Raw genomic sequence first — 13,599 nt, 5'->3', positions numbered from 1 at the left:
TGGTCTACACACAATACCTCATAATGTCACAGTGGAATTACGTTTTTAGAAATCTTTACAAATGAGTTAAAAATTAAAAGCTGAAATGTCTTGAGTCAATAAGTATTCATCCCTTTGTTATGGCAAGCCTAAATAAGTTCAGGAGTAAATATTTGCTCTACAAGTCACATAAATTGCATGGACTCACTCTGTGTGCAATAATAGTGTTAAACACGATTTTTGAATTACTATCTCATCTTTGTACTTCACACGTGCAATTATCTGTAAGGTCCCTCAGTTGAGCAGTGAATTTCAAACAGAGATTCAAGCACAAAGACCAGGGAGGATTTCCAATTCCTCGCAAAGAAGGGCTCCTATTGGTAGATGGGTAAAAATATAAAAGCAGACAGTGAATATCCCTTTGAGTATGGTGAAGTTATTAATTACTCTTTGGATGGTGTATCAATACACCCAGTCACTACAAAGATACAGACGTCCTTCCTAACTCCATTGCCGGAGGGGAAGGAAACCGCTCAGGGAATTCACCATGAGGCCAATGGGGATGTTAAAACAGTTACAGTTTATTGGCTGTGATAGGAGAAAACTGAGGATGGATCAACAACATTGTAGTTACTCCACAATACTAACCTAATTGACAGAGTGAAAAGAAGGAAGCCTGTACAGAATAAAAATATTCGAAAACATGCATACTGTTTGCAATAAGGCACTAAAGTAAAACTGCAAAAAATGTGGCAAAGAAATTAACTTTATGTCGTGAATACAAAGCGTTATGTTTGGAGCAAATCCAACACTTCACTGAGTACAACTCTTCAGATTTTCGAGCATGGTGGTGGCTGCATCATGTTATGGGTATGCTTGTCTCATCGGCATCAACTAGGGATATTTTTATGATAAAAAGAAACGGAATAGAACTAAGCACGGTCAAAATCCTAGATGAAAACCTGGTTCAGTCAGACACTGGGAGACAAATTCACCTGTCAGCAGGACAATAACCTAAAACACAAGGCCAAATATACACTGGAGTTGCTTACCAAGATGGATTTGAATGTTCCTGAGTGCCCTAGTTACAGTTTTTACTTAAATCGGCTTGAACATCTATGGCAAGACTTGAAAATGGCTGTCTAGCAATGATCAATAACCAGCTTGAAGAATTTAAAAAATAATAATGTGCAAATATTGTACAACCTAGGTGTGCAAAGCTCTTAAAAACTTACCTAGAAAGACTCACAGTTGTAATCACTGCCAAAGGTGATTCTAACATGTATTGACTCAGGGGGTTGAATTCTTATATAATTTTTTCCATATATTTTTTACAAATGTTTGAATTTTTCTTCCACTTTGACATTACACAATATTTTGTTTAGATCGTTTAACAAAAAACAAAAACTATTATATTTTAATCCTACTATGTAACACAACAAAATGTGTAAATAGTCAAGGGGTGTGAATACTTTCTGAAGTCACTGTACATATATATTTATATTCCAGACTCTGACACTACTCGTTGTAATATTTCCATATTTCTGAAATAATTTCGTACATTTTTTGGGGATTTGCGTGTATTGTTAGGTATTACTACGCTGTTGGAGCTAGGAACTTTAGCATTTCGCTATGCCCGCAATAACATTTGCAGAAAATGTGTACTCGACCAATACAATTTTATTTTATTTGATTTAATTGTGTCAGTGTCAGTCTATTAGACAGGTTGTTTTTTTAAACACCACAATCAGAGAGTTCTCTGAGCAAGGTGTTACGGAAAAAACGAACACCCAAAACCTGCAGGCAGATGAGCAGCTGTGTTGACCTCCAGCACCACGGCAGAAAAACAATGTCCAACACCACAGCCCACATCAAAGACAGGGTGGATTTACGCTGGGCTTTCTCCTCCCTATGTTTAGTCAACCTGAGGATGGATGCCCAGCTGTAGCCACAGTCAAGGCTACACTCCCGGAGCTTCTGGTCTCGTGGTTGACTCAACATTGACCTTTGGTCCTCCTCGGACCATGGACAAAGAAAAGATTAGTCTGAGAACGTAGGCGTCACAAATCTGTCTCCAGAGCAGCATTCCCAGTTTTAGTGAATTGTGGGGAATGAATCCTAGTAAAAACACAATGTTGTTGTAAATGCGCTGCTGTAAAGCTGTTTGACACTAATGAAACATTGTGGAAAGGTTGTTACAAAGTTGTAGTGGATTTGGTGTGCTTAGCCTCAACACAAGCACGGCAAGTGACAGCATAGTAGATTAACAAAAAAGACTCTGTACTTGAAAAATGTGTCACATTTTCATTCATGAATGAACACTGTTATTGAACCAGAAATTCTAAATGAAACTGAGAAAGCATGACCGTAACATAACATCCATCCATGTGCTTAATCTCCCAAATCCCCCACAGCTCTCGTGAAACCCAAGCCCCTTCTGTGGATACTCGTTTTTTTTTAAGCTGCATGATGAATTCGTATGTGGGACTGAACATATCCCTGCTCCATCCCCCTATGATCTCCCTCTATGGCTAATTTCCACTCTGCATTATGTCAAATGATTTATTATGATCAATTATATGTAGCGTGTTACGGGCCCACAGAGAGATTAGAAGGCCTAGCGGTGACCCACCTGGCTCAGGTTCCACCTCTTCTACATGTCAAGGTGCACCAGAACACGTCCCTGGGGGACACCGTCATCCCCAGCTATAAGGCTAAAGCACATACAGAAAATCCATCTTACTTACATCTTCAGCTCTATACCTAATGTAAACTTGAGCCTTCATGCCGAATTGGACAAATTGTGGCAGAGAATATAAAACGTTATACATGGAACGTCGTTGAATAATGTTAGTTGTTCCCATAAGTTACAGTGGAGTTCAATAATGAAACTGAAAAAATGATGCCTCAGTTGTTGACTAATCTGACATAAATTAGGGTGTTTTCACATATAGGCCACTTTAAAAGAACCAATCTCAGTCCTTTTTAAAGTAAACTCTGGGGTAAAGAAAAGCCCTTACCTTTGAATGAGTACTCAACTCTTTTGTTAGTTCACTTCACCTATTTTGTGGACCGAGTCCTCTTTGCATTCACATTGCTATGTTTAGAAAATAACTAAGATCGTTTTACAACATGCGTTCTGGGTTTTTACAAAGTGCAGGACAAGCCATTCAATCAGAATGTGTTACTGGACATCTAGATATACCTACTTACATTTTGGAAGCTAATAGACTGCATTTAGTTAAAATATGAGACATAATAATTGCAATCAGAAGATACTATTAACATGTAAATGTGATTGGTAACAGAATAAATAGCAATAGAATAACTGCAGAATAAATAATACTGTAATTGTACACTCAAGGTAGGCTACTGCCCCTTTAAGAGCTAGAATAGATTTTGTACCCTATGTTGTGATTCTCACCAAATAGGTTGGCTTCTCACACTATTCAAACAACACAATCATAAACTGTTTATGAATCTTAACCTATAGATCACATATTGCAAACAAATAATCTGAACTAAAAACTCATTTTGGAATATCTGCGCGTCCCTGACAATCGATAATCAATATCCATAAACAGCACACGTTTTTTTTCCCGCGAACCTGCAAGTCATCATCTTCTCTCTTTAGTGGCACCAATGTGAGGGTTTATGGCAGGCGAAACGTTGTTGCAGTAGTCTAGTGAGTGGTGCGGGAATAATGAAAAGCAAACTTTTGGGAGCTCTGTGTTCACATTGTCCTAATAAAAGGGAACCGGACCGCGGAATTCAAGCGCAGCGAATTCAGACCACCTCTCCAGATGGTCTCAAGTTCGGTTCGCTTCAGGGCTCTTTTGACGGGTCGGAGTTCCTTTTGAAGTGTTCACACTGCACAATTTTTTTTCTCCCGAACTGATATCACAAACATTGTCTGAAATGGATCAAGTGGGAAAACACCCTTACTAAACTCGTGATGAAACGGGACAATGATGTTTATATCATTTGAGGTATGTAGCCTACGCACAGGTGCATCTTAAATCACACTAAGCAGCACAGCCCGTTACAGTAACTGAACCATCTCCATTCCGAGCAGGTGGGGAGCCATCACCATCACTATGACAAGGAGGAGGCTTCAGAGACGTCTGACGCTGCATTCTTAAATCGCATAGCATAAAGATACTGTCAAGTGTGATGGGCCCTGGCACGTGCCCAACATGCTCCATAGGAAGCGCCAATAAAACATCCCACTAACGCAGGAGGATGACCACTCCTCCACACATCTGCTGAGTTTGTTCTCTCAGCATGGGATTCAGGTCACTACTTTCATTGGGCCTTCAGGAGCATCTCCCCCATGGCCCTCCGGTGATCGTGCCCTGTCGACTGATGCCCATAAATGGCAGTCTGGGTACTTTCATTTGTTAGTTCTGACAGAATGATTTCAACAACCTCCCTAGTGGGTAACCCTTGTTTGCTGTGATTTAAGGAAATGTCACTAAGTTGGTATAGAATGCATGCATTTTATAGGGCGACTGCTGAAAGGAAATATTACATTGGCAAGGATTGCCAGACATGGAAGAGAGAGCAATGAACAACATACTTCTTTTATAGCAAAGTAGATTTCCCACACTTCAATGTTGCCTAGCCATTTATTGTATCTTACAAGCCTGGCCAAGCTGTCTATTGATGCTGTATGAGCCCATCAAAGCTTTGCAGGCCACTGCATGTTGAGCAGTTAATTTTAATACCGGCCCTTTATATGTACTCAAAGTGGATCTTAAGCCTTGTTTCTTGATTTTTTTTCAGTCTAAATCACAGTGACACACAGTACAGCAACAGACAATAAACCTTTGAAGTCATTCCTGCAGTCCAGTCACAGCAAGGTCACATATAACATCGTGTGGGATGTTTAATATTGCTACGGAGCCCGCATCTGCTTTCATTCAAAACTGGGCCATCTGCTAATCATAAAATGTAAAAACTACTTTATTAAAGGAGTATCAGAAACCCAAAGAATCACATTGTACTGTACAGTAAACAGAAACAAAATGGATATAGTGTCTCTGTCTCCCACAACAAATGGGATACCGCATGTTTATGGTTTTAGAGCCTCTGTAAGACACTGTAAATGTTTACCCCTATCACATTTGCCTTGACCATTTTCCTACCAGCACAGGCAAATGTGTCTCATGCCAAAGAGAGCTGTGGAAAGGGTTAGGGACAGTAGCTGTCCTTTATCACAGAAAAACTATAACGCATCACATCCATATAAAAACGAATGCATATTTACAGAAGCATGCTGCTTGACTTCTCCACCCTTTGTGGTTACATGGCAGGTTACACACCTACAATATGTGTGCCTCTGTACCATCTGTATGATCTGCAGAGAGGATGCATTGTTCCATACAGCCTTTCCCTTCCTCTAGCCAGCTCTTTCTCTGCCAAAACATTGCCTCCCCTCTCCAATACAGTACTAAGGACTTAGACACTCTTATGACTGGTTTTATAGGTCATTTGTAGCAGCATATTGGTCGCAGTATGGTACCCATTTTAGAAAGTGCTTATGTTTATGTCTGCTGAATTCAACCAGTTTCGTTCGCTTTAATGGTATAATTCACCTGAACTACACAACTATTCAAACGTCTCTTTACTTTGCTAGTAGTCTTTGGCCCAGCGGACTTTGCCATTGATAACCGAAGATCAGTGATAGTGAATGATACCTCCAGGTGTCATTCGTAAGCACAACCACCCACAGGTCAACTTTTAAATGAAAGGGTAATGCTATAACACACCCTAGTGGTGATAGGATTGAACTGAAGTGACAGAGGTGAAAATGGCAACCTTGGTTAAACAGTACATTAGCTTGTCTATAGTGTCACCCACAGTCTGAAAGGAGAACTGCTCTTGAAAATCCGACACCACATTGAGTGGCTTATCCATGTAATTAACAGCATCTACACTGTATGTGTTTTTAAGATTTTCATATTGCATTATGGCAAAAGTAAACAACATGAAAGAGAACCAACTTCCTCATATTTTTTTTAATCATAAATATTGGTAGATTAACCAAAACAGAATAATTGGTGTTTTAATAACAAACTGGAATTGAATATTTACAAAATGAACTAATATGATGAGTATATTAGTTTGTTCCACATTTGACTATTTTCTCTTTATAGGAATCTAAATCAAACATGAAATCAAGTAGCCCACACTAAATAGTTTTTAATAAAAATATTGATTAGTTCCCAGTCTTTATAGTTCCCACATTCTTCAGTGTAAAATACCTCACACTTCATACTTTCCCCCAAAACACAATCTCACTGCAAAAATATATTTTTAGGAATATCCAAAATATGAATTAGTAAACAATCAGGTAATGCAGCCACAGATCTCTACAGAGCCAGTGTATTTGAACTGTTTTAGCTATTGAAAAGCTTCTTCCTGCCCTCCATTCCAGACATGGACTCCACGTTCTTCCGCCAGTCACCTGGATCCGCTTTCTGTGAAGAGAATGGACAGTCCTTCAAATGTGACCTTTATTTTACCAGGCAGGTCAATTAACAAAAACATCTTATTTCCAATGACGGCCTGGTTACCACGGTCACGTACAGTATGGATGATCAAACGCGACTCAGACACAGCAAACAAGACCAATGAACTCTGTATCTTGATCAGTATCACTTGAGTCAAACCTTTACCCAAATGTGTTGAATTATTTGGACTAAGTACCCATTGTTACCACATGTTTGTGTAGTTCGTACAAAGAAAATACAGTGCCAGCTGAAACAAGCGCTGTAAACTATGACATTACCAGAAGCCATTGTATGTTTATTTCTAAACTTCCCAGTCTTACCTCCTCTTCCTTCTTGTCCTTCTTGACTGTCTTCAGGTTGGACTTGAAGTCTGCCTTGGAGCTGAGTTTGGCTTCAGTCAGAGCCCCCAGCATAGCGTCGGCAGACTTCTTGACCCTCTTGAGGTTAGGTCGCTTCCCCCCTTTCAGCTCGTTGATCTTTGCATTCAGGTCCACGAGCTGAGATGTTCATACAGCAAAAAGGTTCACTCTCCTGTACCCTTATAAGCTAAGCATGTTGCCATTTAGGGTCTGGCATTTCAATGAACATGAAAATGCTTTCATTTGAGAAAGAAAGCATTTTGCGGCAGTTTTTGAACTTCTAGAAAATTGAAATCACCAATAGAAGTCAGTATAAAAATAGTTATCTTCAACGAAATACACTTTGAGGCACTTTCATAGATCTCAGGTAACTTCAGGTAACTGTCCTAAGACTGACAGCGTAAACTCATAATTTACATTACAAAAAACAAACCTCTTTCTCATTCTTGAGCACTTTTGCTTCGATATCGTATCGTGCCTCATCCACTGTGTCACATTTTCTGTGCAGTTCCTTACAGAGCTCCTGTGAAGAAAAAAGACTCAGTCATCTAGAAGCCACCAAAGACTGTTGAAAAGGTACTGTGGGAGGATGCATCAAACAAACTACAAAAGCCACCACTTTAAAATTCCACTCACTCATCAATGAGAAAGGTAGAAGTGTGACACGTCTAAACAAAAAGGGAGATGCTGTTCTTTACCAACAGCACACCAGGGAATAAGTCCAGACAATGTAAGCTTGGATGGCTACTATCTGCACCCCAAATAGCATCTTATTCCCTACTACTTTTGACCAGAGCCAAAGATGGGTAAAGATACTATCTTGTTACAATTAAAAAAAATTCTAAAGACCAATGTATCAAAATAAAATAGCAAAAACTTTTTCAAGGTACATAATCAAAACACAGCTATTTTAGGTATTTTCAAAATACATTTGGAACTACACGCCTTCACTACAACAACATTCTCACTAATGGTAACATTTTTATTTTATTTATTTGCTATGATTGTGATATGTGGTTTTTTATCTACCTTAGTTGAATGCACTGACTGTAAATTACTCTAGAGAAGAGCGTCTGCTAAATGAGCAAAATGTAAAAAGAAACAATTGCAAAGCACACCGCGTATCAGTTTTGGCCTTGTTTCGGGGGAGGAGCTCATTAGAATAATTCCCTGCATGCTTTACAAGTGTTAATCTTTGTACATTTACATATTGATAATTTGCCAGACACTTTTATCACACCATAGTGCCATCAGACTTCTGATACCAATGCAGGGTGAAAGGAGGCCAAAAAATTGTGAACCAATATAAAAAATATGAAATTTTTACCAAAACAAATACAAAATAAAAATAAATAAAAAAGCGGTCTCAAAAGTACTGTATCTTGTTACAAAATACATTGGATTGTAGTTCAGGCCAGTGAAATACAAAGGACAAATTTAAATACGGCCCATCTCTGACCAGAGCCATATACCAGAGCCATATACACTCTGGACAATAGAAGTGCAAGATGGCGCCGACAGAGATGGTCGCCTCGCTTCGAGTCCTTAGGAAACACTATATAGGTACTTGAACCTTGGGCCTTAGCGTTATGTTAGTGTACCTGAAGCTCTTGCACAGATAGGCCGGAGAGTTTCAGCGGTGGTACTCTCTCGTTTAAGGTGCTTTCCCTCTCCGTCACCTTGTTGCTTTGCTCCTGGACCAGCAAGACCCCAGCTTTCTTCAGCAGTTTTTGCTATAAGGAAACATGGCTGAACAACTTAATGATGAGACAATACAATTCATAGTTCAACTGATGTACACAATTTTGTGTTTTCAAGTATTTTTGGACTTTTACTTATTTCAGTTTTGGTGAACATGATTTTCAAGGCACTTGTATGTTGTTGTTGATGTTGTTGTTGTTGTTGTGTGTGTACAGATGTAGGATCTTAATTTGATCATTCTTTGGTGCTGAGAATTTTGGGATTTACATAAATTCACTGAAAACCCACACTAGCACACAGTTATATTAACAATATTGCACTTTTCATCCAGCCTACTTTTGGCAAGGTAATAGCCTAACCACCTATCAAGCAACATTATGGACTAAAGCAGGGGTGTCAAACTAATTTTGCCCCGGGGCCTACATTTAGTCTTCAATGAGGTGCGGAGGGACGCACTGAAAATGTGTTATATATCCTCACCGTCAAAATGTGAAAAAGTTTGGGCCGGATTCAGATTATTTGCTGTGACAATATGCTGTAGGTCAAATTAAGATCCTACATCTGAACATGTGTACTAGTCATATGCAGCCTGCTAAACATACATGTGCTATCAGTACTATGAATACATTTTCTTTTTCACTTCCATACAGACCGATCTACCTTCAGCAGTAACCTGCGAGTCGCTGAGTACTTTGTCTTTTTCTGGAAGAGAGAGATGAGACATTACAGGTATATAATAGGCTCATTACAGTCACTAATGATGTTAGCACATCTTCATATGTAGGTAGGCTCATTCATTACAGTCACTGATGATGTTAGCCTATAGTCATATGTGGTCTCTATTATAGCGGCGCTACAGAGCATACAACAGCCTGTCTCTGTTGATTAGGATGAGCTGTGGTTCCTAATGTAATAGAATGTAATGCTCTGCCACCAAATCACCAAGGATTCATTGAAGCACAGTCTTAGAGAGCAAGGGGCTCATTTCTACTGTGTATGTGGCTTGATATTGATACCAAATGAGTCCTTCTGTGTTGCTCCAGTGGTCGTGGCATCATTTGGATGATTATCTGATAGCCTGAGACAAATGGCCTTGTGACACGACAATTGCTCAGTAATTACTGATAGATTATAATGTCTAACATGTTAAGTCGCACAAGCTGTTGCCAAGATGTCAGTGTGGCTATTCATAAACATGCTAAATGCCTGCAAAGCATACAGTTGAAGTTGGAAGTTTACATACACCTTAGCCAAATACATTTAAACTCAGTTTTTCACAATTCCTGACATTTAATCCTAGTAAAAATGCCCTGTCTTAGGTCAGTTAGGATCACCACTTTATTTTAAGAACGTAAAATGTCAGAATAATAGCAGTGAGAATGATTTATTGCAGCTTTTATTTCTTTCATCACATTCCCAGTGGGTCAGAAGTTTACATACACTCAATTAGTATTTGGTAGCATTGCCATTAAATTGTTTAACTTGGGTCAAATGTTTCATGTAGCCTTCCACAAGCTTCCCACAATAAGTTGGGTGAATTTTGGCCCATTCCTCCTGACAGAGCTTGTGTAACTGAGTCAGGTTTGTAGGCCTCCTAAATTGTTTAACTTAGGTCAATTGATTTTGATTTTCCTGTGATGTCAAGCAAAGAGGCACTGAGTTTGAAGGTAGCCTTGAAATACATCCACAGGTACACCTCCAATTGACTCAAATGATGTCAATTAGCCTATCAGAAGCTTCTAAAGCCATGACATAATTTTCTGGAATTTTCCAAGCTGTTTAAAGGCACAGTCAACTTAGTGTCTGTAAACTTCTAACCCACTGGAATTGTGATAGAGTGAATTATATGTGAAATAGTCTGTCAGTAAAAATTGTTGGAAAAATTACTTGTGTCATGCACAAAATAGATGTCCTAACCAACTTGCCAAAACTATAGTTTGTTAACAAGATATTTGTGTAGTGTTTGAAAAACGAGTTTTAATGACTCCAACTTAAGTGTTTGTAAACTTCTGACTTCAACTGTATGTATACAGTATCAAAAGGACTGTTACAAAGGTTTAACTGTGCACAACAAAGCAAAGTAATGAACAAAAGGGCAATTTTAAGATATTAGGCACAACAAAAGGTACGAGGGGGGAAAATATGTCCAAAACTGACTTACCGGTCTGTTTCAACATATTGCAAATCAAACAAACAAACAAACAAACAAACAAATCGAAAGAAGGCGTTATTTTCTGTCCCATATTGACAACATTGCCATAGTTGTGTGATTGATTGAAAGGCACAGAGTGTGACAGTTATAGACTCACCCCTCAGACATGGCTGTTCTGGTTTATGAGTACTGCTGGGGAGCCAACATAGTTGTGTGATTGATTGAAAGGCACAGAGTGTGACAGTTATAGACTCACCCCTCAGACATGGCTGTTCTGAGTACTGCTGGAGAGCCAACATAGCTGTGCTCAGAGGTTTATTGGCAGAACATTCACATCATATGGAAAGTTTCAGAGATGTAAGAGTCAATGATTCATACTAGGAACAATTATCACATATGAAAATAAGGTAATAGTTTACCATCACACATGTATTAGACTTGGGATTATTATGAGCTACTGGGTGATAATCAAGGTCCCCCACAAGGTCCTCATGTCCTGACTTGGATAAAAGAGACTGACCTTGGCTCTCTTATTACCCAGAGAACAGAGGTTCACTGTCAAGGTTAATAGAGTCCTTGGATGGAATTGTCTGATGATAGAGAACGATGAAGGAGAAAAAGGTTTGAATACTCAAGATCCTTTTTTATTTCTCCTTACATTTTCTCTGCATTTCTCCTCTCCTCTCAAGTGTGTGGTGCTATACCCTTGAGCCATTATCACCTTTGGCGCTAGTGTGAGCTACTATGAAAGGTGAGATTTTGACTGACCAAGGGCATTGCTGCAGTATCTGCTGCACCAGGCCACCAAATAGCTGAGGTCCATTGAGTAAAAAGGCTGTCTGCTTTAATGTCACCATTGTGACATTACAAGGAAAGATCAAATTTGTGACCTTTCCGGTGGCATGCTGTTCTACTGGTACAGAAGCCTTATTAGCCCCGCGTGTTAAGACAAACCCTCTGGGCTCCTCACAAGTCACAATAAAGTAGACACACACACACACACACACACACACACACACACACACACACACACACACACACACACACACACACACACACACACACACACACACACACACACACACACACGTGAACAGACTCATACTCACGCACACACGCGCACACGTCTCAGGTTGCCCGCTCGCGCCACTGAGTAACGATGGGAGGGGACTCAAAAGCAATGCCCCAATTTACGACCAAGCAAGTCTAACACCAATAAAATACGATTTTATTATGAGAATTCCTTGTTGTAAATATAGGCGAAGATATGAGGTGTGACCGCTTAAGCATTAACACACTAACCCCAATGAGGTAAACACAAACTGGACACACACCAACTGCTAGCAACTACTTAATCTATTTGTATCATTAACTTCTAGGAAATCTTCCTTGAAAAGCGAACACATTTCCCTTTTGAACCATGTCAACCCAAATTATATTTTACATGGCAGATTGCTCTAGACAATGGTCTTAACCAAAAATGTTAAAATACTTGAAACATTCAAAAGAACTATCTGCTTTTATTGATCTCACATATTTCTCAGAATATTCTTTGTTTTCATAGACTGAGCTGAGACGATCGGATAACTTACCTTTAAAAAGAGAAGCCAATCAGAGAGTGAAAGTGTAGCAGTGATGTTGTGCAGGAAAAATCGGTTTATGATTTTGAATGATTGATTTATGCTTTCTGCTGCCTCATGTGAATGGCTCTCTAAAATAGGCCCCTCTGTTACGCCTCCCTAACACACATTGGCCACATTTTGATCATCATGTGTTTGTTTGTGTGTGTGTGTGGAGACCCTGCCCAACCTGTCCTCAACCCTTGACTCACTGCGCTGATATAGACATAAAGGGGAAGAATGGCACTTTACTTTGACATGTACTGTAGAAGAGTTATATGAGGGCGGCTCATAGTAATGTATAATGGGTGGCAGGTATCCTAGTAGTTAGAGCGTTGGGTCAGTAACCAAAAGGTTGCTGGATCAAAACCACAAGCTGTCAAGATAAAAATGTGTCATTCTGAACAAGGCAGTTAACCCACTGTTCCTAGGCTGTCATTGTAAATAAGAATTTGTTCTTAACAGACTTGCCTAGTTAAATTTAAATTAAAAAACATGTCTGGAACAAAGTTTTTATGCGGATTGCGCTATACTGTATTATTTCCTGTAGTGTTTTTGCAGACATTACTGAAGCATTTACTATAGCGTTTTCATTGTATTATGTACTGGAGAAATGCAACAAAATGTAATGAAAGCTTTTAAATATTGTACGCATTCACATTGCATAGTGGTGGGTGGAATGTAGTGGCAGAAGCCTATCAGAACAGATGGAGGTGTGGCCTGTTTTAGGGTGTGGCTGTCAGTTTTTTTCTTTTTGGATACCCGTGAGAGTTAATGTCATTCCAGGTAATTTGGTCTGTTCAGTTGTTTTTTTTTTTTATTCTGATGATCATATGTTCATTGCTAACATTGAGTTTTTAAAAGTGTTCTGTCTCTAATAGATCTAATTACTGTGATACTGAAGCTCTTAATTTATGAGATGGACTGTATTGTAACCAGTTAATGTGAAAGTCTTATGTGAAGAAATCATTTTGAATTCATTATTTTGTTACAGAACCAACTTCATATTTTGATTAACAGGAAATTGATTACATTGCTTGTAACACAATTGAAGAAATAAGTAATTCCAAAGACAAAAAAATACATGGAAAAAATGTGTTGTATATACAGTATATATTAGTCTGCATTTATGTTATTTATTAGGTTTAACCAAAGTGGAAAGAACATGTTTTTGTCAATTGGTAAAATTGAATATTTTTTACAGTGTGTTTAATATTCCCAAGACCAATTCCAAATACAACAAAGCCTTATGATGTTCTCACAGTCAGGTGCAG

At 38.9% G+C, this 13,599-nt stretch overlaps 1 protein-coding gene across 5 annotated transcripts; it reads right to left on the bottom strand.

The window, feature by feature from the left end:
• Positions 1-5,984: 5,984 nt before the first annotated feature.
• Positions 5,985-12,450, bottom strand: LOC115180430 (troponin I, slow skeletal muscle-like). Of its 5 annotated transcripts, XM_029742504.1 has the most exons (9): positions 12,299-12,450; positions 11,227-11,296; positions 10,864-10,898; positions 10,716-10,719; positions 9,215-9,256; positions 8,455-8,586; positions 7,287-7,376; positions 6,815-6,991; positions 5,985-6,461 (listed from the first exon to the last, which is right to left on the bottom strand). In XM_029742504.1, exons 3-9 carry the CDS (start codon positions 10,872-10,874, stop codon positions 6,381-6,383), a joined length of 537 nt encoding a protein of 178 aa, XP_029598364.1. In that variant the 5' UTR covers positions 10,875-10,898; positions 11,227-11,296; positions 12,299-12,450; the 3' UTR covers positions 5,985-6,380. The 5 variants fall into 5 exon arrangements, with proteins under 5 accessions (XP_029598364.1, XP_029598366.1, XP_029598363.1 ...); XM_029742506.1 differs by lacking the exons at positions 10,864-10,898; positions 11,227-11,296 and adding an exon at positions 10,963-10,987; XM_029742503.1 differs by lacking the exon at positions 11,227-11,296 and having other exon boundaries at positions 10,864-10,987; positions 12,299-12,449.
• Positions 12,451-13,599: the final 1,149 nt, after the last annotated feature.

The sequence above is a fragment of the Salmo trutta genome, chromosome 40 (genome assembly GCF_901001165.1).
Source record: "Salmo trutta chromosome 40, fSalTru1.1, whole genome shotgun sequence".
Classification (NCBI taxonomy): Eukaryota; Metazoa; Chordata; class Actinopteri; order Salmoniformes; family Salmonidae; genus Salmo; species Salmo trutta.
The sequence above is the reverse complement of the archived record's forward strand: the minus strand, read 5'-3'. Positions and strand labels throughout refer to the sequence as shown.